The sequence below is a fragment of the Bombina bombina genome, chromosome 6 (assembly GCF_027579735.1).
Source record: "Bombina bombina isolate aBomBom1 chromosome 6, aBomBom1.pri, whole genome shotgun sequence".
NCBI lineage: Eukaryota > Metazoa > Chordata > Amphibia > Anura > Bombinatoridae > Bombina > Bombina bombina.
Genome location: NC_069504.1, coordinates 860,745,267 through 860,770,394, shown reverse-complemented (window position 1 = coordinate 860,770,394; position 25,128 = coordinate 860,745,267). Strand labels below are relative to the sequence as shown.

The following is a 25,128-nucleotide window of genomic DNA, read 5'->3' as shown; positions in this document are numbered from 1 at the left end:
TTGTGTAGAAGACCTGTTAAAAATGGGAGTGATTCATCCTGTTCCATTAGGAGAACAAGGGATGGGGTTCTACTCCAATCTGTTCGTAGTTCCCAAAAAAGAGGGAACATTCAGACCAATCTTAGATCTCAAGATCCTAAACAAGTTTCTCAAGGTTCCATCGTTCAAAATGGAAACCATTCGAACAATTCTTCCTTCCATCCAGGAAGGTCAATTCATGACCACGGTGGATTTAAAGGATGCGTATCTACATATTCCTATCCACAAGGAACATCATCGGTTCCTAAGGTTCGCATTCCTGGACAAGCATTACCAGTTTGTGGCACTTCCGTTCGGATTAGCCACTGCTCCAAGAATTTTCACAAAGGTACTAGGGTCCCTTCTAGCGGTGCTAAGACCAAGGGGCATTGCAGTAGTACCTTACTTGGACGACATTCTGATTCAAGCGTCGTCCCTTCCACAAGCAAAGGCTCACACGGACATTGTCCTGGCCTTTCTCAGATCTCACGGGTGGAAAGTGAACGTAGAAAAAAGTTCGCTATCTCCGTCAACAAGGGTTCCCTTCTTGGGAACAATAATAGACTCCTTAGAAATGAGGATTTTTCTGACAGAGGCCAGAAAATCAAAACTTCTAAACTCTTGTCAAATACTTCATTCTGTTCCTCTTCCTTCCATAGCACAGTGCATGGAAGTAATAGGTTTGATGGTAGCGGCAATGGACATAGTTCCTTTTGCGCGAATTCATCTCAGACCATTACAACTGTGCATGCTCAGTCAGTGGAATGGGGACTATACAGACTTGTCTCCGACGATACAAGTAGATCAGAGGACCAGAGATTCACTCCGTTGGTGGCTGTCCCTGGACAACCTGTCACAGGGGATGAGCTTCCGCAGACCAGAGTGGGTCATTGTCACGACCGACGCCAGTCTGGTGGGCTGGGGCGCGGTCTGGGGACCCCTGAAAGCTCAGGGTCTTTGGTCTCGGGAAGAATCTCTTCTCCCGATAAATATTCTGGAACTGAGAGCGATATTCAATGCTCTCAAGGCTTGGCCTCAGCTAGCAAAGGCCAAGTTCATACGGTTTCAATCAGACAACATGACAACTGTTGCGTACATCAACCATCAGGGGGGAACAAGGAGTTCCCTGGCGATGGAAGAAGTGACCAAAATCATTCAATGGGCGGAGACTCACTCCTGCCACTTGTCTGCAATCCACATCCCAGGAGTGGAAAATTGGGAAGCGGATTTTCTGAGTCGTCAGACATTTCATCCGGGGGAGTGGGAACTCCATCCGGAAATCTTTGCCCAAATTACTCAATTGTGGGGCATTCCAGACATGGATCTGATGGCCTCTCGTCAGAACTTCAAGGTTCCTTGCTACGGGTCCAGATCCAGGGATCCCAAGGCGACTCTAGTAGATGCACTAGTAGCACCTTGGACCTTCAAACTAGCTTATGTATTCCCGCCGTTTCCCCTCATCCCCAGGCTGGTAGCCAGGATCAATCAGGAGAGGGCATCGGTGATCTTGATAGCTCCTGCGTGGCCACGCAGGACTTGGTATGCAGACCTGGTGAATATGTCATCGGCTCCACCATGGAAGCTACCTTTGAGACGAGACCTTCTTGTTCAAGGTCCGTTCGAACATCCGAATCTGGTCTCACTCCAACTGACTGCTTGGAGATTGAACGCTTGATCTTATCAAAGCGAGGGTTCTCAGATTCTGTCATTGATACTCTTGTTCAGGCCAGAAAGCCTGTAACTAGAAAAATCTACCACAAAATATGGAAAAAATATATCTGTTGGTGTGAATCTAAAGGATTCCCTTGGGACAAGGTAAAAATTCCTAAGATTCTATCCTTTCTTCAAGAAGGTTTGGAGAAAGGATTATCTGCAAGTTCTTTGAAGGGACAGATTTCTGCCTTGTCTGTGTTACTTCACAAAAAGCTGGCAGCTGTGCCAGATGTTCAAGCCTTTGTTCAGGCTCTGGTTAGAATCAAGCCTGTTTACAAACCTTTGACTCCTCCTTGGAGTCTCAATTTAGTTCTTTCAGTTCTTCAGGGGGTTCCGTTTGAACCCTTACATTCCGTTGATATTAAGTTATTATCTTGGAAAGTTTTGTTTTTGGTTGCAATTTCTTCTGCTAGAAGAGTTTCAGAATTATCTGCTCTGCAGTGTTCTCCTCCTTATCTGGTGTTCCATGCAGATAAGGTGGTTTTACGTACTAAACCTGGTTTTCTTCCGAAAGTTGTTTCTAACAAAAACATTAACCAGGAGATAGTCGTGCCTTCTTTGTGTCCGAATCCAGTTTCAAAGAAGGAACGTTTGTTGCACAATTTGGATGTAGTTCGTGCTCTAAAATTCTATTTAGATGCTACAAAGGATTTTAGACAAACATCTTCTTTGTTTGTTGTTTATTCTGGTAAAAGGAGAGGTCAAAAAGCAACTTCTACCTCTCTCTCTTTTTGGATTAAAAGCATCATCAGATTGGCTTACGAGACTGCCGGACGGCAGCCTCCTGAAAGAATCACAGCTCATTCCACTAGGGCTGTGGCTTCCACATGGGCCTTCAAGAACGAGGCTTCTGTTGATCAGATATGTAAGGCAGCGACTTGGTCTTCACTGCACACTTTTACGAAATTTTACAAATTTGATACTTTTGCTTCTTCTGAGGCTATTTTTGGGAGAAAGGTTTTGCAAGCCGTGGTGCCTTCCATTTAGGTGACCTGATTTGCTCCCTCCCTTCATCCGTGTCCTAAAGCTTTGGTATTGGTTCCCACAAGTAAGGATGACGCCGTGGACCGGACACACCTATGTTGGAGAAAACAGAATTTATGTTTACCTGATAAATTACTTTCTCCAACGGTGTGTCCGGTCCACGGCCCGCCCTGGTTTTTTAATCAGGTCTGATAATTTATTTTCTTTAACTACAGTCACCACGGTATCATATGATTTCTCCTATGCAAATATTCCTCCTTTACGTCGGTCGAATGACTGGGGTAGGCGGAGCCTAGGAGGGATCATGTGACCAGCTTTGCTGGGCTCTTTGCCATTTCCTGTTGGGGAGGAGAATATCCCACAAGTAAGGATGACGCCGTGGACCGGACACACCGTTGGAGAAAGTAATTTATCAGGTAAACATAAATTCTGTTTTTGTTTTCCCCTATAAGGTAAAGTTTTTGCAGCTTGCCGGTTAGGACCCTTGGTACAGGCTGGTCCTGTAGGGTTCGTTCCTTCTTGCGGCTGTTCAGACACGTGGCGCTGTTCTGCTGAGCTGGTTTGGTAGATGCGCTGAGTGCTCAGGTTATCATTATTTTTCATGTTCCACTAAGCATCCGAAAAGAACCGGCGGGTTCGTGAGGCGGGAAGGATTGTCTCAGTCCTTATAGCCTCCAGTCATAGATGACTGGGCGAGGGGGGGTGTTCCGCTGCGTTACTCTGACTCTGGTGTTCCTTAGAGTTCCTCCTCCATGTGGGGGAGGGTTTGGGGGGGTTTTAGGCCCCGTCACCACTGTTTGAGTGGCTTGGCCTTCAGTTTTAGGCCTCTGGATGGTCCTGGTGGGACTTGATCCTACAGCTTGTATGGATAGCTGTCCAGCATGCGGAAAATTTTGCAATTTGAAGCCTATTGCAGCTCTCGGCACCTTGTGGGTGTATGTGTATGCCGTTTCTAGTGTATCTATATACAGCTTTTACTCTTGGACGTGATGGTCCGACTGAGTTATGAGGCCTTTGGGTCTCCTTATATGTTTCTGGGTGAGTTAGATCTCCTTTTAGGGATCGGCGTTCTGGATGATAGTTGATCCCTGTGGGGATTTTGCTTAGCTCGGGGTTCCCTGGAGCTTGGAAGGTTTAGCGCCTTTCTCTTCTCTGTGTCCTCTGCCTTTGTGGAGGTGATGGGAAGACTAGCCCTGCTAGTAGGGTTTTGTGGACCTCAATGTATCCCTTCTGTTGTCCTGAGGCTTGGGAAGTCCCTTCATACGACTTCTAGCCCTGCTCCTTGGGGTGTTGGACTTTGGCTAGCGGTGGTTCCTTCTTTTGGTCAGGACTTTCGAGTTCTCCTCGCTATCCGGATTCTCTGGATATGTCTCCATTTCCTTTTTCTGGCTTTTTGGCCAGCTGGAATGTTTAGTTCCAGGGTAAGGTTTCCTGAACTATTAGGCACCCAGACCTGTTTTTCTCGCTGAGACTTCCATTTTCTGAGGCTTCGCTTGGCCTTCTTCCTTACCCAGTCTTGCGTTGTTTTGGAATCTTGGATGTAAGGGTTGGTCGGGGTGTTCCACGGTAGTGGGAACTTGGGCTATGTCCTTGCTCCGTCTACCTGACCGGGTCAGGGTTGACCTGGTTTTAGGTGTATTTCTTACTCTTTACAACAGAGTAACCCATGTCATCTAGGGGTTTGCTGTGTGGCTTGCGCCTCAAGGGTTGTGGGTTTATCAGTACACAGAAAGTGACGTCGCTACAGCCCAGGAGGTGTGTGAGGGGCTGACCAATTACTGTCCTCCAAAATCGGTCAATGCAGATACACTGTTGGCGGGGTGCCAGCTTGAAGGAAAGTCGAGCATAGGATTAAGTGCTGAATAGCACGAAACATGTTAGGACTCCGCTCCCCCCTCCTGTGAATCTTTGCTTTTGTGCTGTGCTCTGCTGGTTTGCATTGGATATGTTCTTCATTTTTTAATGTTCAAATAAAGATTGGAATTTTTAACCTACTATTTTGGAGTGCTGCTTCCTCCTGATTCTTGTTGTGGGTTTATACCCAGCTGCTGGCGTTGGAGTCTAATTACTGGTGCGCCTTAAGGTTGCATTCCCTTGGTCAGTTTGCCAGCGTACCCGTGGATTCTCTGCTCTACAGGGATTGGGTCAGCTGTGCCTCCGTTTGGCAAAGCTGCCTATAGGGGGATCCTTTCTAGGATATTTGTGTTGGGGATCTTTCTTCCCGATTGGCCGGTGGCTTTGGGCTTTGAGGACAGTTGTTGCTTTTCCAGCTTCTTCCTGTTTTTCTTAAGGGGATATTCTCCCTCCTAGGGCTCCCCCTTGACAGGAAGTGAAGGGTGGAATTGGTTCCACCTGGTGTCTTGCTGGCTCCAAGTCAGTCTGTGGGGCCTTATTTGGTTCCTTAGGTCTATGGCTTTGTCTGGTTTCAGAGTCATGTTATACTTGTACTCTGGGGAAATTACTGTACCATCTTATGCTCGTTCCTGTACCATTTTCGGGATTCTTTTGTTCCATGTATTGGATCCCTGTGGCTGGGTTGGTTCAGCTGGGTGTGGGTCTACAGATCAGGATGGCTGAGCGGGCTATGGGTCTCAGTCTCTTCTGGATGTGTGAGCTTATTGAGTTTATCCTGATAGCTCAGTTTCCTAGGAGATGGATTTTCCTTTCTCCTTGCCCCTTTGACAGGAGAGGCTTTACTCTTCCTTCGGGTTCTGAGGGTATACCCTCCTTCTCGGGGGGGCCTCAATGGAGGTTTTGTGTTCCCCTTTTTTAGGGACCTGTGAGTAGGTCCGGCGGCTTAGATGGCCTGGAGCGTGCCCTCTGTCGAAGGGCTGTTTTTATGCGGTCTGTCTTTCTTGATTACTACTTCTTATCCTTACAAGCTTCCTCCGGGCTGTCCTGTTATGGACTCTGTGTTCTCAAGCGTGGAGTTTTCGCCTGGGGCTATTACAAGCCTTTCACGGTCTAATCCTTTAGTATTCTATGGACAGGCGCTGGGAGGATTTTGCCTCTTTTGTTGAATTCCATGCTTGCAGGATGTTGAGGAGACGTCTTTTCTGTCTCTATGCTCTGTATTTTCCTGGGTTTTGCTTGGTATAGGCATGGCCTCCTTCCCTGTTGGGTCCATTTGGGTCTCTGTGAGCAGGGCCCACTCTTGGAAGTGTTTTTTCTTGTGTTCAGGGACCATGCGGTTTTCTCTGTCCTCCTTTGCCTTGTCCCCTTGAGGATTTCGGCTGGGTCTCCCTTCATTGTGAGGGATGAGTGGTGGGGGACCGTCTGTTGGGCGACAGTGTCTCTTGGTGGACTGTCGGCTCAGTTAAGTACTGGGGCTTTTCCTTTAAAAAAAATTCTCGGCTTCGGACGAAGCTGGATTTTTCATTGGGTAGAGTTTCAGGCTTGGTGCCCTCAGTATGGGCTGCCTAATGTACCCTCCCGTCTTGGCATTCAGTGTCCTCTATAGCTTTGGTATTGTTTTCCCAAAAGTAATGAATGCAGCAGTGGACTCTTTCCATTTAAGAAGAAAAACATAAATTATGCTTACCTGATAATTTTCTTTTCTTTTGATGGAAAGAGTCCACTGCTCCCCACCCGTAATTTTATGTGGGGCATCCTTATATTCTTCTGGCACCTTTTCACCCTGATGTTTCTTCTACTGTTCCTTGTTCCTCGGCAGAATGACTGGGGGATGAGGGGAGTGGGTGGAGTATTTAAGCCTTTGGCCGGGGTGTCTTTGCTTCCTCCTGGTGGCCAGGTTCTTATTTCCCAAAACTAATGAATGCAGCTGTGGGCTCTTTCCATCAGAAGAGAAGGAAATTATCAGGTAAGCATAATTTATGGTTTTTTTACCTAATTCTTGCAGCCACACCGGCCCCAAGCGAGAAGGGTGAAAATGGAGGGACTCCAAATGAGAAAGATGAGGTAGACGGAAAAGAGGAGAGAGATAAAGAGATCAAGGGAACAGATACAATAGAGACAGATGCTGAACAAACTGGTAATTTGAGGGTACGTCTTCTGCTTTGTATAGTTCAGAGGATTTTAAGCTTGATGGCTTTTGAGCGCACACTAAACAAAATTCAGAGTCTGGTACATATGGGTATAGTCTGGTACATATGGGTATAACAGCATTTTATAAAGAATTAGAATGCTATCAAAGCACTTGGAACACCTGTTGAAATAAATTGCAGTATACCCCTATGTCTACCATAAATGTGTCATCTGCTAATAAACAATATCTTTATTACAACTTGCATTGTCAGTTTGAAAGAACTGGCCTAATTGGATGCATTACTTGTTACAGATTGTTACAAAGAGTTGCGATTTTGAAGCCTCAAATGTGCATTTCATCTCTTACTTTTGTGTTTAGACTCCAAGTCCAAATAATACAATGCCTCCACCTTCTAATGCTGGCTCTGAAAAGAGTGATGGGAAAATGGCTTTGGAAACACCAAATCCACCAGCTTTGAGGGAGGAAACAGCTGAAGCTCCTACAACAGAAGAGAAGACTTGTAAGAGTAAATATCTTTCCTTTTTCTCTTTCATTCTCTATTTCTTGCTCTTCCCACTCTGTAAATATGTATATATGTATCTGTCATCTATATATATTTTCTTAATAAAAGGTTACACAGACATACTATTTTGTTCCTTTGCTTAGTTTTCACATACTTTCAAGGTGCCATGTTGCAGATAGATTCAGTAATATAATTTGTACTTGTTCTTGCTATACTCGTCTTGATTGTGACTCTTGACTAACATTAGTTTTCCTGGAATTCAAGCAGAATACCACCTGAGTTTGACTATTGTGCTTAAAGGGACATAAAACAAGTTGAGATAGAGACAAAATATAATAATATGTACATTCATTACTTTACCTGCAAATGTATACTGCAGTGCCTCGCCATTAACCCTTTCTTTTAAGTTTCTGATTTGTACAGCTCTAACTCCCCCCACACAATTCCTTTTATGGCTGTAGCTATATCCATTGTTGTTTTGGTAAAATGCACAAATGAATAGGGATTATCTGCTGGAGCATGCCTAGAAGCTGTATTTCTTCTGTTATGTGTGATCAGTCCACGGGTCATCATTACTTCTGGGATATAACTCCTCCCCAACAGGAAATGCAAGAGGATTCACCCAGCAGAGCTGCATATAGCTCCTCCCCTCTACGTCACTCCCAGTCATTCTCTTGCACCCAACGACTAGATAGGATGTGTGAGAGGACTATGGTGATTATACTTAGTTTTTATAACTTCAATCAAAAGTTTGTTATTTTACAATAGCACCGGAGCGTGTTGTTGCCTCTCTGGCAGAGTTTGAAGAAGAATCTACCAGAGTTTTTACTATGATTTTAACCGGAGTAGTTAAGATCATATTGCTGTTTCTCGGCCATCTGAGGGAGGTAAAAGCTTCAGATCAGGGGACAGCGGGCAGATGAATCTGCATTGAGGTATGTAGCAGTTTTTATTTTCTGAATGGAATTGATGAGAAAATCCTGCCATACCGTTATAATGACATGTATGTATACTCTACACTTCAGTATTCTGGGGATGGTATTTCACCGGAATTACTCTGTTAAAAGTACACTAAACCTTTTAATAGGTATTTATCATGTTAAACGTTTTTGCTGGAATGTAGAATCGTTTGCATTTTCTGAGGTACTGAGTGAATAAATATTTGGGCATTATTTTTCCACTTGGCAGTTACTTGTTTTAATTGTGACAGTTTCGTTTCTCTCTCACCGCTGTGTGTGAGGGGGAGGGGCCGTTTTTGGCGCTCTTTGCTACGCATCAAAAATTTCCAGTCAGTTACTCTTGTATTTCCTGCATGATCCGGTTCATCTCTAACAGAACTCAGGGGTCTTCAAACTTCTTTGGAGGGAGGTAGATTCTCTCAGCAGAGCTGTGAGACTTATATATTGACTGTGATTAAAAAAACGTTGCTCTGTAATTTTTATTTTCAAATTTAATTATTGTTAATTTACTAATGGGAACAAACCTTTGCTAAAAGTTGTGTTGTTTTTAAGGATTGAGACTATAACTGTTTTTCAGTTCATTATTTCAACTGTCATTTAATCGTTTAGTGCTTCTTTGAGGCACAGTACGTTTTTGTTAAATAAGATTGTAACCAAGTTGCAAGTTTATTGCTAGTGTGTTAAACATGTCTGACTCAGAGGAAGATACCTGTGTCATTTGTTCCAATGCCAAGGTGGAGCCCAATAGAAATTTATGTACTAACTGTATTGATGCTACTTTAAATAAAAGCCAATCTGTACAATTTGAACAAATTTCACCAAACAGCGAGGGGAGAGTTATGCCGACTAACTCGCCTCACGTGGCAGTACCTGCATCTCCCGCCCGGGAGGTGCGTGATATTATGGCGCCTAGTACATCTGGGCGGCCATTACAGATAACATTACAAGATATGGCTACTGTTATGACTGAAGTTTTGGCTAAATTACCAGAACTAAGAGGCAAGCGTGATCACTCTGGGGTGAGAACAGAGTGCGCTGATAATACTAGGGCCATGTCTGATACTGCGTCACAACTTGCAGAGCATGAGGACGGAGAGCTTCATTCTGTGGGTGACGGTTCTGATCCAAACAGATTGGATTCAGATATTTCAAATTTTAAATTTAAATTGGAAAACCTCCGTGTATTACTAGGGGAGGTTTTAGCGGCTCTTAATGATTGTAACACTGTTGCAATACCAGAGAAATTGTGTAGGTTGGATAAATACTTTGCGGTACCGGCGAGTACTGACGTTTTTCCTATACCTAAGAGACTAACTGAAATTGTTACTAAGGAGTGGGATAGACCCGGTGTGCCGTTCTCACCCCCTCCAATATTTAGAAAGATGTTTCCAATAGACGCCACCACACGGGACTTATGGCAAACGGTCCCTAAGGTGGAGGGAGCAGTTTCTACTTTAGCTAAGCGTACCACTATCCCGGTGGAGGATAGCTGTGCTTTTTCAGATCCAATGGATAAAAAATTAGAGGGTTACCTTAAGAAAATGTTTGTTCAACAAGGTTTTATATTGCAACCCCTTGCATGCATCGCGCCGATTACGGCTGCGGCAGCATTTTGGATTGAGTCTCTGGAAGAGAACCTTAGTTCATCTACGCTGGACGACATTACGGACAGGCTTAGAGTCCTTAAACTAGCTAATTCATTCATTTCGGAGGCCGTAGTACATTTAACCAAACTTACGGCTAAGAACTCAGGATTCGCCATTCAGGCACGTAGAGCGCTGTGGCTAAAATCCTGGTCAGCTGATGTAACTTCTAAGTCCAAATTACTTAATATTCCTTTCAAGGGGCAAACTTTATTTGGGCCCGGTTTGAAAGAAATTATCGCTGACATTACAGGAGGTAAGGGCCACGCCCTGCCTCAAGACAAAGCCAAAGCTAAGGCTAGACAGTCTAATTTTCGTCCCTTTCGGAATTTCAAAACAGGAGCAGCATCAACTTCCACTGCACCAAAACAGGAAGGAGCTGTTGCTCGTTACAGACAAGGCTGGAAACCTAACCAGTCCTGGAACAAGGGCAAGCAGGCCAGGAAACCTGCTGCTGCCCCAAAGACAGCATGAACCGAGGGCCCCCGATCCGGGACCGGGTCTAGTGGGGGGCAGACTCTCTCTCTTCGCCCAGGCTTGGGCAAGAGATGTTCAGGATCCCTGGGCGCTAGAGATCATATCTCAGGGATACCTTCTAGACTTCAAATTCTCTCCCCCAAGAGGGAGATTTCATCTGTCAAGGTTGTCAACAAACCAGATAAAGAAAGAAGCGTTTCTACGCTGTGTACAAGATCTGTTATTAATGGGAGTGATCCATCCGGTTCCGCGGTCGGAACAAGGACAAGGGTTTTACTCAAACCTGTTTGTGGTTCCCAAAAAAGAGGGAACTTTCAGGCCAATCTTGGATTTAAAGATCCTAAACAAATTCCTAAGAGTTCCATCGTTCAAAATGGAAACTATTCGGACAATCTTACCCATGATCCAAAAGGGTCAGTACATGACCACAGTGGATTTAAAGGATGCTTACCTTCACATACCGATTCACAAAGATCATTACCGGTATCTAAGGTTTGCCTTCTTAGACAGGCATTACCAGTTTGTAGCTCTTCCATTCGGATTGGCTACGGCTCCAAGAATCTTCACAAAGGTTCTGGGTGCCCTTCTGGCGGTACTAAGACCGCGAGGAATTTCGGTAGCTCCGTACCTAGACGACATTCTGATACAAGCTTCAAGCTTTCAAACTGCCAAGTCTCATACAGAGTTAGTTCTGGCATTTCTAAGGTCGCATGGATGGAAAGTGAACGAAAAGAAGAGTTCTCTTTTTCCTCTCACAAGAGTTCCGTTCTTGGGGACTCTTATAGATTCTGTAGAAATGAAGATTTATCTGACAGAAGACAGATTAACAAAGCTTCTAAATGCATGCCGTGTCCTTCATTCCATTCAACTCCCGTCAGTAGCTCAATGCATGGAGGTGATCGGCTTAATGGTAGCAGCAATGGACATAGTTCCCTTTGCACGTCTACATCTCAGACCGCTGCAATTGTGCATGCTGAGTCAGTGGAATGGGGATTACTCAGACTTGTCCCCTACTCTGAATCTGGATCAAGAGACCAGAAACTCTCTTCTATGGTGGCTTTCTCGGCCACATCTGTCCAGGGGGATGCCATTCAGCAGGCCGGACTGGACAATTGTAACAACAGACGCCAGCCTACTAGGTTGGGGCGCTGTCTGGAATTCTCTGAAGGCTCAGGGACAATGGAATCAGGAGGAAAGTCTCCTGCCAATAAACATTCTGGAATTGAGAGCAGTTCTCCATGCCCTTCTGGCTTGGCCCCAGTTAAAAACTCGGGGGTTCATCAGGTTTCAGTCGGACAACATCACGACTGTAGCTTACATCAACCATCAAGGAGGGACAAGAAGCTCCCTAGCAATGATAGAAGTATCAAAGATAATTCGCTGGGCAGAGTCTCACTCTTGCCACCTGTCAGCAATCCACATCCCGGGAGTGGAGAACTGGGAGGCGGATTCTTGAGTCGCCAGACTTTTCATCCGGGGGAGTGGGAACTTCATCCGGAGGTCTTTGCCCAAATACTTCGACGTTGGGGCAAACCAGAGATAGATCTCATGGCGTCTCGCCAGAACGCCAAACTTCCTCACTACGGGTCCAGATCCAGGGATCCGGGAGCGGTTCTGATAGATGCTTTGACAGCACCTTGGAACTTCGGGATGGCTTATGTGTTTCCACCCTTCCCGCTGCTTCCTCGATTGATTGCCAAAATCAAACAGGAGAGAGCATCAGTGATTCTAATAGCGCCTGCATGGCCACGCAGGACTTGGTATGCAGATCTAGTGGACATGTCATCCTGTCCGCCTTGGTCTCTACCTCTAAGACAGGACCTTCTGATACAGGGTCCATTCAAACATCAAAATCTAACTTCTCTGAAGCTGACTGCTTGGAAATTGAACGCTTGATTTTATCAAAACGTGGTTTTTCTGAGTCGGTTATTGATACCCTGATACAGGCTAGGAAGCCTGTTACCAGAAGGATTTACCATAAGATATGGCGTAAATACCTATACTGGTGCGAATCCAAAGGTTACTCCTGGAGTAAGGTTAGGATTCCTAGGATAATGTCTTTTCTACAAGAAGGTTTAGAAAAGGGTTTATCGGCTAGCTCATTAAAGGGACAGATCTCAGCTCTGTCCATCTTGTTACACAGGCGTCTGTCAGAAAATCCAGACGTCCAGGCCTTTTGTCAGGCTTTAGCTAGGATCAAGCCTGTGTTTAAAGCTGTTGCTCCGCCATGGAGTTTAAACTTAGTTCTTAACGTTTTACAGGGTGTTCCGTTTGAACCCCTTCATTCCATTGATATAAAATTGTTATCTTGGAAAGTTCTGTTTTTAATGGCTATTTCCTCGGCTCGAAGAGTCTCTGAGTTATCAGCCTTACATTGTGATTCTCCTTATCTGATCTTTCACTCAGACAAGGTAGTTCTGCGTACTAAACCTGGGTTCTTACCTAAGGTAGTCACTAACAGGAATATCAATCAAGAGATTGTTGTTCCATCCTTGTGTCCAAATCCTTCTTCAAAGAAGGAACGTCTTCTACACAATCTGGATGTAGTTCGTGCCCTCAAGTTCTACTTGCAGGCAACTAAAGATTTTCGCCAAACTTCTTCCCTGTTTGTCGTTTATTCTGGACAGAGGAGAGGTCAAAAAGCTTCTGCTACCTCTCTCTCTTTTTGGCTTCGTAGCATAATACGTTTAGCCTATGAGACTGCTGGACAGCAGCCTCCTGAAAGAATTACAGCTCATTCCACTAGAGCTGTAGCTTCCACTTGGGCCTTTAAGAATGAGGCCTCTGTTGAACAGATTTGCAAGGCTGCAACTTGGTCTTCGCTTCATACTTTTTCCAAATTTTACAAATTTGACACTTTTGCTTCTTCGGAGGCTATTTTTGGGAGAAAGGTTCTTCAGGCAGTGGTTCCTTCTGTATAATGAGCCTGCCTATCCCTCCCGTCATCCGTGTACTTTTGCTTTGGTATTGGTATCCCAGAAGTAATGATGACCCGTGGACTGATCACACATAACAGAAGAAAACATAATTTATGCTTACCTGATAAATTCCTTTCTTCTGTTGTGTGATCAGTCCACGGCCCGCCCTGTTTTAAGGCAGGTAAATATCTTTTAAATTATACTCCAGTCACCACTTCACCCTTGGTTTCTCCTTTCTCGTTGATTCTTGGTCGAATGACTGGGAGTGACGTAGAGGGGAGGAGCTATATGCAGCTCTGCTGGGTGAATCCTCTTGCATTTCCTGTTGGGGAGGAGTTATATCCCAGAAGTAATGATGACCCGTGGACTGATCACACAACAGAAGAAAGGAATTTATCAGGTAAGCATAAATTATGTTTTTTGCTTATTTTTGAAAATTATTTTAAAATACTTCCCAACAATATGCAAACTATTTTTACTTAATTAGACCTTTTAGGATATGCACAGATCTCAACCTGTTTTATGGCACTTAAATAAGTTGAAGATAATTATTTCACTATATAAATTTATAACATTTAAATGCAAACCTCAATTCAAATACGTGTGCTGGAGTACATTCCTTAAAGAGAAATGCATTGTAATTGTTTAATATTTTTTTTAAATAATTGTGCAATATGTGTGCAATTATATGGTGTAATAACAGGCTTACCTAAAAAAGAAAAAATATTGCACCTTATATCGTTAGGCAGACAAAAGTCCTTTTACTGTATCCTTTATAGATCTCTTTTCTAGTGCTGTGATCTCTTTAAAAAAACGTGTCACAGGGTTGCTGTCTAATCACAGTCTGATCTCACCATTTACCTTTATGTAGTGCACTCCTGTACTGAATAAGGCAGCCGGAATATATATTTAAAAAAACCATTTACTGTTCCTTTAAGGTTATTGGTGTGCTTTTAATATGACTGATTTGTTTAGAAAAATGTGACTATGAACATCATGTAGATGAGATCTAATACTGCAAACATGCTGTCATAAAATTAAATAATTTTTTAATAATACATTTAAAGTGAAGGTCAATTTTGATGAATTAGTGCCCGGTTTTTAATAATCCTATTATAGACAAGGGCACTTTAATTCATCAAAATTGACATTTCACTCAAAAACTTACCTTTTAATCCTTGCAGCTGCTCCAGCACTTCCTCCGCCTGTCGCAAGCCGTCTTCGTGGGTCCAAAATTACGAATCCGGCTTCCTACAATCACGGCGTTGCACCAGGCCAAGATTCCCCCGGGGGGAAAGCTGTGATTGGAGGAAGCCAGATTCGTAATTTCTGACGTCTGTCGAGGCTTCCGATGGCCGTGGGAATTGCTGGAGCAGCTGCCAGAATGAAAAGGTAAGTTTTTGAAGAAAAAGAGTGAAATGTCAATTTTGATTAATTAAAGTGCCCTTGTTTCTCTTACTTGGTGTATTCAGTCCACTGATTCATCCTTACTTGTGGGATATTCTCAATCCCTACAGGAAGTGGCAAAGAGAGCACACAGCAAAGCTGTCCATATAGCTCCCCTCAGGCTCCGCCCCCCCAGTCATTCTCTTTGCCGCTCTAACAAGTAGCATCTCCACGGGGGTGGTAAAGAGTATGTGGTGTTAGATTTGTAGTTTTTATTTCTTCAATCAAGAGTTTGTTATTTTAAAATAGTGCCGGTTTGTACTATTTACTCTGAGGCAGAAAGTGATGAAGATTTCTGCTGAGAGGAAAAAGATTTTAGCATGTTGTAACTAAAATCCATTGCTGTTCCCACGCAGGACTGTTGAGTACAGGAGAACTTCAGTTGGGGGGAACAGTTTGCAGGCTTATACTGCTTAAGGTATGTTCAGTCATTTTTTCTAACAAGACCTGGTAGTGCTAGAAGACTGACAGATATCCCATGAGGGTTGGTAAGCCATTTTCTGAGACACAGTATAGAAAGATGGCTTCAGTTAAGGGCTTTAATACTGACAGACACTGTGATGGGCTAAATCGATTACTTATTAAGGTAATCTTATGTTTATTAAGCGTTTTTAAACGTTGCAAACACTTTTTGGGCACTTTTTTTACGCCTGGCATTTTATAAGACAGCTAATCTGACTCAGAAAGGCCCCATATCTCTGGAGTAAGAAGGAGGGGGCCTCATTTTCGCACCTCAATTGCGCAGTTGATTTACAACACAGCTCCACGCAGCTTCATGTGCAGAGCCTTTAGAGTACAGGAGGACTTTAGGGAGGCTTAATTTACACCTGCAAATAACCCTAAAGGAAGGTAAAGCCACAACAAAGACTGTGGCATAGTACTGTAGTGGGTTAAACCGGGTATTTACTTCATTTTGCTCCGGTTTGGGCATTAAGGGGTTAATCGATTTGAAAACTTGTGTGCAATCATTTCAAGGCATTAGGATCATGTGGTGAAAATTTCATTACGATCGGATGTTTTTTGATGATTTGGTAAAAAAGTGTGTTCCTTTTTATTAAAAACTGGGCACTAATTAATCAAACTTGACCTTCACTTTAAACATACATTATAATACACATATTAAATTATCTAATTCTTTATAATGTATTTAAAGGTACAGTCAAGTCAAATTTAAAATGTTATGATTCAGAGAAGGCATGCTGTTTTAAACAACTTTGTAAAGCCCAATAAAAAAAAACCTTGCTATAGTCCGTTGCTGCTAGCAAGAATTTTGAGGAAGGTTCTGATACACTGACTGATGGCATAGACGTGAGAATGATGGCTTTAGAGCTGTGCACAAGGCACAAAAATAAAAATGCATTTTTACTCACTTTTTCAGTCCTGTGCATTCTAATGATTTTTTTTGTTTGTTTTTTTTTGTTCCTGCACATATCTGCACTCATATAAGTGCTTTTATATATTTGTATTGAGTGTCATACTACCATCCCTTTCAAGGTATTATTATTTATTATTTTTACTTTTTTTTGGAGATGTTCAGCGCTATGCCACTTTGGGCGGCATGTATAAAAGTCTGACGGTCAAAAACATTTCAGGAATGTGGTGATGTATCTGCGTACATGCACAGATTGTGAGGTAGCAAAATCTGATGCGCAGCAGAGGAGATGCGTGCGTGCATTCTCAGTTACCGGGAGAAAAACATATCTGGAATGTAATGACATACCTGCACCCATGCGCAGATTGTGAGGTAGCGAAATCTGATAGAACACTGGCATGGAGAGAAATGACGCAAAATCTTTGGAAGCTTATTTTGAGCATTATATTGTAATATAAGTAACTCTATCACTTTGGTCCCACAGTGAGAATGACAAGTGTGACCAGTTTCAAACTTGTGTATTTACAGCATCTGATCCTGAGAAGCCACAGGATAGTGGTACAGAAAAAGATAGCGTTCCAGAAATTCCTGAGGAAGGAGCATCAGAAACCTCAAAAGGTAAGCTTATGCACTGCAGAGAAACAAATCTGATATGTGCTTTATTTTATATAACAGTTTTGTCACATTATGAACTGAAAGAGACACTAAGTTTTACTCACTTTGTGTTAACTTACTAAAGGTATGATAATGTATCCTATGTGTGCCATAATATATCCAATCTATCACCCTACAGAGAAAAGATCTATTTGAGAAATGTTTTTTCAGGCACAGAAGAAATTAAGTTGGAGAGAGAAACACAGAAAGATGGGAAACCGAACTGCCAGAGAGAAGACATGAAAAGTAGTAATGGAAGGAAGGAAGAGATTAGACCAGAAAGAGCACGATTTATGTTTAATATTGCAGATGGAGGATTTACAGGTGAGTTAAAAGCAGAATGGAGAACAAAAGGCTATTGCTAGACTGGGTATTATCTTCTGGGTATTTGCTAAATGGATAGGGCAAGAAACCTATGCAATGAATAGGTTAAAACATGGGATAATGTAAACTGAGAAAATCAGATTCTCACTTACTTGTTCAGATGGTGATTTTCATGCCACTTCCATCCTACCAGACTTAGTTTCATGTTGCTGCCTTTGGATATTTAGCATGTTTGATGGTCTGTTAGATTTCAGATGATTATTATTTATTAGTGACCATACACATCAGGGCTGTATTGTAGTGGTTAAAGACATGCTTTACTAATTAGGTTGTCAAAAAAAAAGGCATGAGCGCTGGAAAGAATTTGTCATATATCCAAGGATCCTAATCTTTTTATGAATCTTTTTATGAATTTTTGTGTCTTTAAATATATACATTTCTTTCATGTAATTGGCAAGAGTCCATGAGATAGTGACGTATGGGATATACAATCCTACCAGCTGGGGCAAAGTTTCCCAAACCTCAAAATGCCTATAAATACACCCCTCACCACACCCACAATTCAGTTTTACAAACTTTGCCTCCTATGGAAGTGGTGAAGTAAGTTTGTGCTAAGACTTCTATGTTGACATGCGCTTCTCAGCATTTTGAAGCCCGATTCCTCTCAGAGTACAGCGAATGTCAGAGGGATGTGAAGGGAGTATCACCTATTGAATGCAATGGTTTTCCTCACAGGAGATCTATTTCATAGGTTCTTTGTTATCAGTCGTAGAGATTCATCTCCTACCTCCCTTTTCAGATTGAAGATATACTCTCATATACCATTACCTCTACTGATAACTGTTTCAGTACTGGTTTGGCTATCTGCTATATGTGGATGGGTGTCTTTCGGTAAGTATGTTTTTTATTACTTAGGACACCCCAGCTATGGTTTGGCACTTTATAAATTTATATAAAGTTCTAAATATATGTATTGTACTTATATTTGCCATGAGTCAGGTTCATGTATTTCCTTGTGCAGACTGTCAGTTTCATATTTGGGGAAAATTAACATATTAAGAAATATTTTTTCTTACTTGGGGTTTAGTCTTTTTTTCAAATTGACTACATTTTCTCCAACATAGGTGTGTCCGGTCCACGGCGTCATCCTTACTTGTGGGATATTCTCTTCCCCAACAGGAAATGGCAAAGAGCCCAGCAAAGCTGGTCACATGATCCCTCCTAGGCTCCGCCTACCCCAGTCATTCTCTTTGCCGTTGTACAGGCAACATCTCCACGGAGATGGCTTAGAGTTTTTTAGTGTTTAACTGTAGTTTTTATTATTCAATCAAGAGTTTGTTATTTTGAAATAGTGCTGGTATGTACTATTTACTCAGAAACAGAAAAGAGATGAAGATTTCTGTTTGTATGAGGAAAATGATTTTAGCAACCGTAACTAAAATCCATGGCTGTTCCACACAGGACTGTTGAGAGCAATTAACTTCAGTTGGGGGAACAGTGTGCAGTCTCTTGCTGCTTGAGGTATGACACATTCTAACAAGACGATGTAATGCTGGAAGCTGTCATTTTCCCTATGGGATCCGGTAAGCCATGTTTATTACGATGGTAAATAAGGGCTTCACAAGGGCTTATTAAGACTGTAGACTTTTCTGGGCTAAATCGATTCATTATTAACACATATTTAGCCTTGAGGAATCATTTTATCTGGGTATATTGATATTATAATATCGGCAGGCACTGTATTAGACACCTTATTTCTTAGGGGCTTTCCCAAAGCATAAGCAGAGCCTCATTTTCGCGCCGGTGTGGCGCACTTGTTTTTGAGAAGCATGGCATGCAGTCGCATGTGAGAGGAGCTCTGATACTTAGAAAAGACTTTCTGAAGGCGTCATTTGGTATCGTATTCCCCTTTGGGTTTGGTTGGGTCTCAGCAAAGCAGATACCAGGGACTGTAAAGGGGTTAAAGTGTTAAAACGGCTCCGGTTCCGTTATTTTAAGGGTTAAAGCTTCCAAATTTGGTGTGCAATACTTTTAAGGCTTTAAGACACTGTGGTGAAAATTTGGTGAATTTTGTACAATTCCTTCATGTTTTTTCGCAATTGCAGTAATAAAGTGTGTTCAGTTTAAAATTTAAAGTGACAGTAACGGTTTTATTTTAAAACGTTTTTTGTACTTTATTATCAAGTTTATGCCTGTTTAACATGTCTGAACTACCAGATAGACTGTGTTCTGAATGTGGGGAAGCCAGAATTCCTGTTCATTTAAATAAATGTGATTTATGTGATAATGACAATGATGCCCAAGATGATTCCTCAAGTGAGGGGAGTAAGCATGGTACTGCATCATTCCCTCCTTCGTCTACACGAGTCTTGCCCACTCAGGAGGCCCCTAGTACATCTAGCGCGCCAATACTCCTTACTATGCAACAATTAACGGCTGTAATGGATAATTCTGTCAAAAACATTTTAGCCAAAATGAACCCTTGTCAGCGTAAGCGTGGCTGCTCTGTTTTAGTTACTGAAGAGCATGACGACGCTGATATTAATATCTCTGAAGGGCCCCTAACCCAATCTGAGGGGGCCAGGGAGGTTTTGTCTGAGGGAGAAATTACTGATTCAGGGAACATTTCTCAACAGGCTGAACCTGATGTAATTGCATTTAAATTTAAGTTGGAACATCTCCGCATTCTGCTTAAGGAGGTATTATCCACTCTGGATGATTGTGAAAAGTTGGTCATCCCAGAGAAACTATGTAAAATGGACAAGTTCCTAGAGGTGCCGGGGCTCCCAGAAGCTTTTCCTATACCCAAGCGGGTGGCGGACATTGTTAATAAAGAATGGGAAAGGCCCGGTATTCCTTTCGTCCCTCCCCCCATATTTAAAAAATTGTTTCCTATGGTCGACCCCAGAAAGGACTTATGGCAGACAGTCCCCAAGGTCGAGGGAGCGGTTTCTACTTTAAACAAACGCACCACTATACCCATAGAGGATAGTTGTGCTTTCAAAGATCCTATGGATAAAAAATTAGAAGGTTTGCTTAAAAAGATGTTTGTTCAGCAGGGTTACCTTCTACAACCAATTTCATGCATTGTCCCTGTCACTACAGCCGCATGTTTCTGGTTTGATGAGCTGATAAAGGCGCTCGATAGTGATTCTCCTCCTTATGAGGAGATTATGGACAGAATCAATGCTCTCAAATTGGCTAATTCTTTCACCCTAGACGCCACTTTGCAATTGGCTAGGTTAGCGGCTAAGAATTCTGGGTTTGCTATTGTGGCGCGCAGAGCGCTTTGGTTGAAATCTTGGTCGGCTGATGCGTCTTCCAAGAACAAGCTACTAAACATTCCTTTCAAGGGGAAAACGCTGTTTGGCCCTGACTTGAAAGAGATTATCTCTGATATCACTGGGGGTAAGGGCCACGCCCTTCCTCAGGATCGGCCTTTCAAGGCGAAAAATAGACCTAATTTTCGTCCCTTTCGTAAAAACGGACCAGCCCAAAGTGCTACGTCCTCTAAGCAAGAGGGTAATACTTCTCAAGCCAAGCCAGCTTGGAGACCAATGCAAGGCTGGAATAAGGGAAAGCAGGCCAAGAAACCTGCCACTGCTACCAAGACAGCATGAAATATTGGCCCCCGATCCGGGACCGGATCTGGTGGGGGGCAGACTCTCTCTCTTCGCTCAGGCTTGGGCAAGAGATGTTCTGGATCCTTGGGCGCTAGAAATAGTCTCCCAGGGTTATCTTCTGGAATTCAAGGGACTTCCCCCAAGGGGGAGGTTCCACAGGTCTCAGTTGTCTTCAGACCACATAAAAAGACAGGCGTTCTTACATTGTGTAGAAGACCTGTTAAAAATGGGAGTGATTCATCCTGTTCCACTAAGAGAACAAGGGATAGGGTTCTACTCCAATCTGTTCATAGTTCCCAAAAAAGAGGGAACGTTCAGACCAATCTTAGATCTCAAGATCTTAAACAAGTTTCTCAAGGTTCCATCGTTCAAGATGGAAACCATTCGAACTATTCTTCCTTCCATCCAGGAAGGTCAATTCATGACCACGGTGGATTTAAAGGATGCGTATCTACATATTCCTATCCACAAGGAACATCATCGGTTCCTAAGGTTCGCATTCCTGGACAAACATTACCAGTTCGTGGCGCTTCCTTTCGGATTAGCCACTGCTCCAAGGATTTTCACAAAGGTACTAGGGTCCCTTCTAGCGGTGCTAAGACCAAGGGGCATTGCAGTAGTACCTTACCTGGACGACATTCTGATTCAAGCGTCGTCTCTTCCTCAGGCAAAGGCTCACACGGACATCGTCCTGGCCTTTCTCAGATCTCACGGCTGGAAAGTGAACGTGGAAAAGAGTTCTCTATCCCCGTCAACAAGGGTTCCCTTCTTGGGAACAATTATAGACTCCTTAGAAATGAGGATCTTTCTTACAGAGGCCAGAAAAACAAAACTTCTAGACTCTTGTCGGATACTTCATTCCGTTCCTCTTCCTTCCATAGCTCAGTGCATGGAAGTGATCGGGTTGATGGTAGCGGCAATGGACATAGTTCCTTTTGCGCGCATTCATCTAAGACCATTACAACTGTGCATGCTCAGTCAGTGGAATGGGGACTATACAGACTTGTCTCCGATGATACAAGTAAATCAGAGGACCAGAGACTCACTCCGTTGGTGGCTGTCCCTGGACAATCTGTCACAAGGGATGACGTTCCGCAGACCAGAGTGGGTCATTGTCACGACCGACGCCAGTCTGATGGGCTGGGGCGCGGTCTGGGGATCCCTGAAAGCTCAGGGTCTTTGGTCTCGGGAAGAATCTCTTCTACCGATAAATATTCTGGAGCTGAGAGCGATATTCAATGCTCTCAAGGCTTGGCCTCAGCTAGCGAGGACCAAGTTCATACGGTTTCAATCAGACAACATGACGACTGTTGCGTACATCAACCATCAGGGGGGAACAAGGAGTTCCCTAGCGATGGAAGAAGTGACCAAAATCATTCTATGGGCGGAGTTTCACTCCTGCCACCTGTCTGCTATCCACATCCCAGGAGTGGAAAATTGGGAAGCGGATTTTCTGAGTCGTCAGACATTGCATCCGGGGGAGTGGGAACTCCATCCGGAAATCTTTGCCCAAGTCACCCAGCGGTGGGGCATTCCAGACATGGATCTAATGGCCTCTCGTCAGAACTGCAAAGTTCCTTGCTACGGGTCCAGATCCAGGGATCCCAAGGCGGCTCTAGTGGATGCACTAGTAGCACCTTGGACCTTCAAACTAGCTTATGTGTTCCCGCCGTTTTCTCTCATCCCCAGGCTGGTAGCCAGGATCAATCAGGAGAGGGCGTCGGTGATCTTGATAGCTCCTGCGTGGCCACGCAGGACTTGGTATGCAGATCTGGTGAATATGTCATCGGCTCCACCTTGGAAGCTACCTTTGAGACGAGACCTTCTTGTTCAGGGTCCGTTCGAACATCCGAATCTGGTTTCACTCCAGCTGACTGCTTGGAGATTGAACGCTTGATTCTATCGAAGCGAGGATTCTCAGATTCTGTTATTGATACTCTTGTTCAGGCCAGAAAGCCTGTAACTAGAAAGATTTACCACAAGATTTGGAAAAAATATATCTGTTGGTGTGAATCTAAAGGATTCCCTTGGGACAAGGTTAAGATTCCTAAGATTTTATCCTTCCTTCAAGACGGATTAGAAAAAGGATTATCTGCAAGTTCCCTGAAGGGACAGATTTCTGCCTTGTCTGTGTTACTTCACAAAAAGCTGGCAGCTGTGCCAGATGTTCAAGCTTTTGTTCAGGCTCTGGTTAGAATTAAGCCTGTTTACAAACCTTTGACTCCTCCTTGGAGTCTCAATTTAGTTCTTTCAGTTCTTCAGGGGGTTCCGTTTGAACCCTTACATTCCGTTGATATTAAGTTATTATCTTGGAAAGTTTTGTTTTTAGTTGCAATTTCTTCTGCTAGAAGAGTTTCAGAATTATCTGCTCTGCAGTGTTCTCCTCCTTATCTGGTGTTCCATGCAGATAAGGTGGTTTTACGTACTAAACCTGGTTTTCTTCCAAAAGTTGTTTCTAACAAAAACATTAACCAGGAGATTATCGTACCTTCTCTGTGTCCGAAACCAGTTTCAAAGAAGGAACGTTTGTTGCACAATTTGGATGTTGTTCGCGCTCTAAAATTCTATTTAGATGCTACAAAGGATTTTAGACAAACATCTTCCTTGTTTGTTGTTTACTCCGGTAAAAGGAGAGGTCAAAAAGCAACTTCTACCTCTCTCTCCTTTTGGATTAAAAGCATCATCAGATTGGCTTACGAGACTGCAGGACGGCAGCCTCCCGAAAGAATCACAGCTCATTCCACTAGGGCTGTGGCTTCCACATGGGCCTTCAAGAACGAGGCTTCTGTTGATCAGATATGTAGGGCAGCGACTTGGTCTTCACTGCACACTTTTACCAAATTTTACAAGTTTGATACTTTTGCTTCTTCTGAGGCTATTTTTGGGAGAAAGGTTTTGCAAGCCGTGGTGCCTTCCATTTAGGTGACCTGATTTGCTCCCTCCCTTCATCCGTGTCCTAAAGCTTTGGTATTGGTTCCCACAAGTAAGGATGACGCCGTGGACCGGACACACCTATGTTGGAGAAAACAGAATTTATGTTTACCTGATAAATTACTTTCTCCAACGGTGTGTCCGGTCCACGGCCCGCCCTGGTTTTTTTAATCAGGTCTGATATTTTATTTTCTTTAACTACAGTCACCACGGTACCATATGGTTTCTCCTATGCAAATATTCCTCCTTAACGTCGGTCGAATGACTGGGGTAGGCGGAGCCTAGGAGGGATCATGTGACCAGCTTTGCTGGGCTCTTTGCCATTTCCTGTTGGGGAAGAGAATATCCCACAAGTAAGGATGACGCCGTGGACCGGACACACCGTTGGAGAAAGTAATTTATCAGGTAAACATAAATTCTGTTTTTCTTGCAAATTGCGGGCAGTACTAGGCCCGCAGGTGCGCCAAATGCTAGACTTCATTGCGTCATTCTTGGCGCAAGAATTTTTTGGCGCAAAAGTACGTCCGTTGATGCAAGTTCGTCATTTCCGGCATCGTAGTTGACGCCGAGTCCTTACACAGGGTTGCGTCGTTAGTGACGCAAGTGTGTCATTTCCGGATGTTGTTGGCGCCAAAAAAAATTCAGTTACGTTGTGCGTCATACTTGCCGCCAAATTTTTCATTAATTTATTACCCCATTGCTATTTGCCTCTTGCCTTTTTCTATGTCAGAGGGCTATGCTATTTGCATTTTTTCCCATTCCTGAAACTGTCATTTAAGGAAATAGATAATTTTGCTTTATATGTTGTTTTTTCTTTTTTTTTTTTAACAACTTTATTTTTCAAATTTTTCTCAGGGTAAACCCGATCAGCATCACATAGCATTACACAATTATATTCATTCTTTGACATAACAGTGTATAACACAGTATAGACTTTTCAATGCGGCTGGGTCCGATCAAAGTTCATAAAGTCTTTTCTTGAGCCATGTGAGGCGGTCAGGCCCCTTTTCATACTTAGAACAGTTATAACAAAACATAACCTCAACAACAAAAAGAAAATAACTAAAAATAATATAAAATAAAATAAGGAGAATAAGATAACAATAAGAATAAGGTAAATAATTAGTTAGGTAAGAGATAATGGCAATCAGCATCAAAGAGATCACTGACATTGTAAGATTATACATTTCGAGGTATATTAGAAACTCGCTCCTAGGCACTAACCGCACATTGGTGAACTCTTCATTACCCATATAAGTCTCATCCTGCGTCAATCATGACTGTGCGTGTGCAGGTCTGTTACATAGTCTGCTATATTGAAAAACCTTGAACATTCCTAAAATCAGAGGCAGTATTGCCAATAATTAACACCGGGTACAAAATATGAGACATAAAGCAATCTAGGTACCTTCACTATGTAAGTGTAATGGAATTGATATTCAGGCTTCTGCTACGGCGGATGGCTGTGGCCCCCATTCATGGGTCTCCTCACTGGACCAAGAGTCCCTCAAGTCAGTCAGTCGTGGTCAGTTTAAGAGTCAGAGTCGGATTCTGAGGT

The 25,128-nt window shown here is 43.2% G+C and overlaps 1 protein-coding gene across 5 annotated transcripts in view; it reads left to right on the top strand.

Moving 5' to 3' along the window:
* CHD3 (chromodomain helicase DNA binding protein 3) overlaps positions 1-25,128 on the top strand; it is a 400,697-nt gene that overhangs the window by 281,902 nt on the left and 93,667 nt on the right. For 4 of the 5 annotated variants that reach the window (XM_053718298.1, XM_053718299.1, XM_053718301.1 and 1 more), the window contains exons 32-35: positions 6,575-6,717; positions 7,079-7,226; positions 16,567-16,656; positions 16,864-17,016. In XM_053718298.1, the coding sequence (XP_053574273.1) occupies positions 6,575-6,717; positions 7,079-7,226; positions 16,567-16,656; positions 16,864-17,016 (534 nt within the window). The remainder of the gene's footprint in view (positions 1-6,574; positions 6,718-7,078; positions 7,227-16,566; positions 16,657-16,863; positions 17,017-25,128) is intronic. The other variant, XM_053718300.1, reaches the window with a different exon arrangement.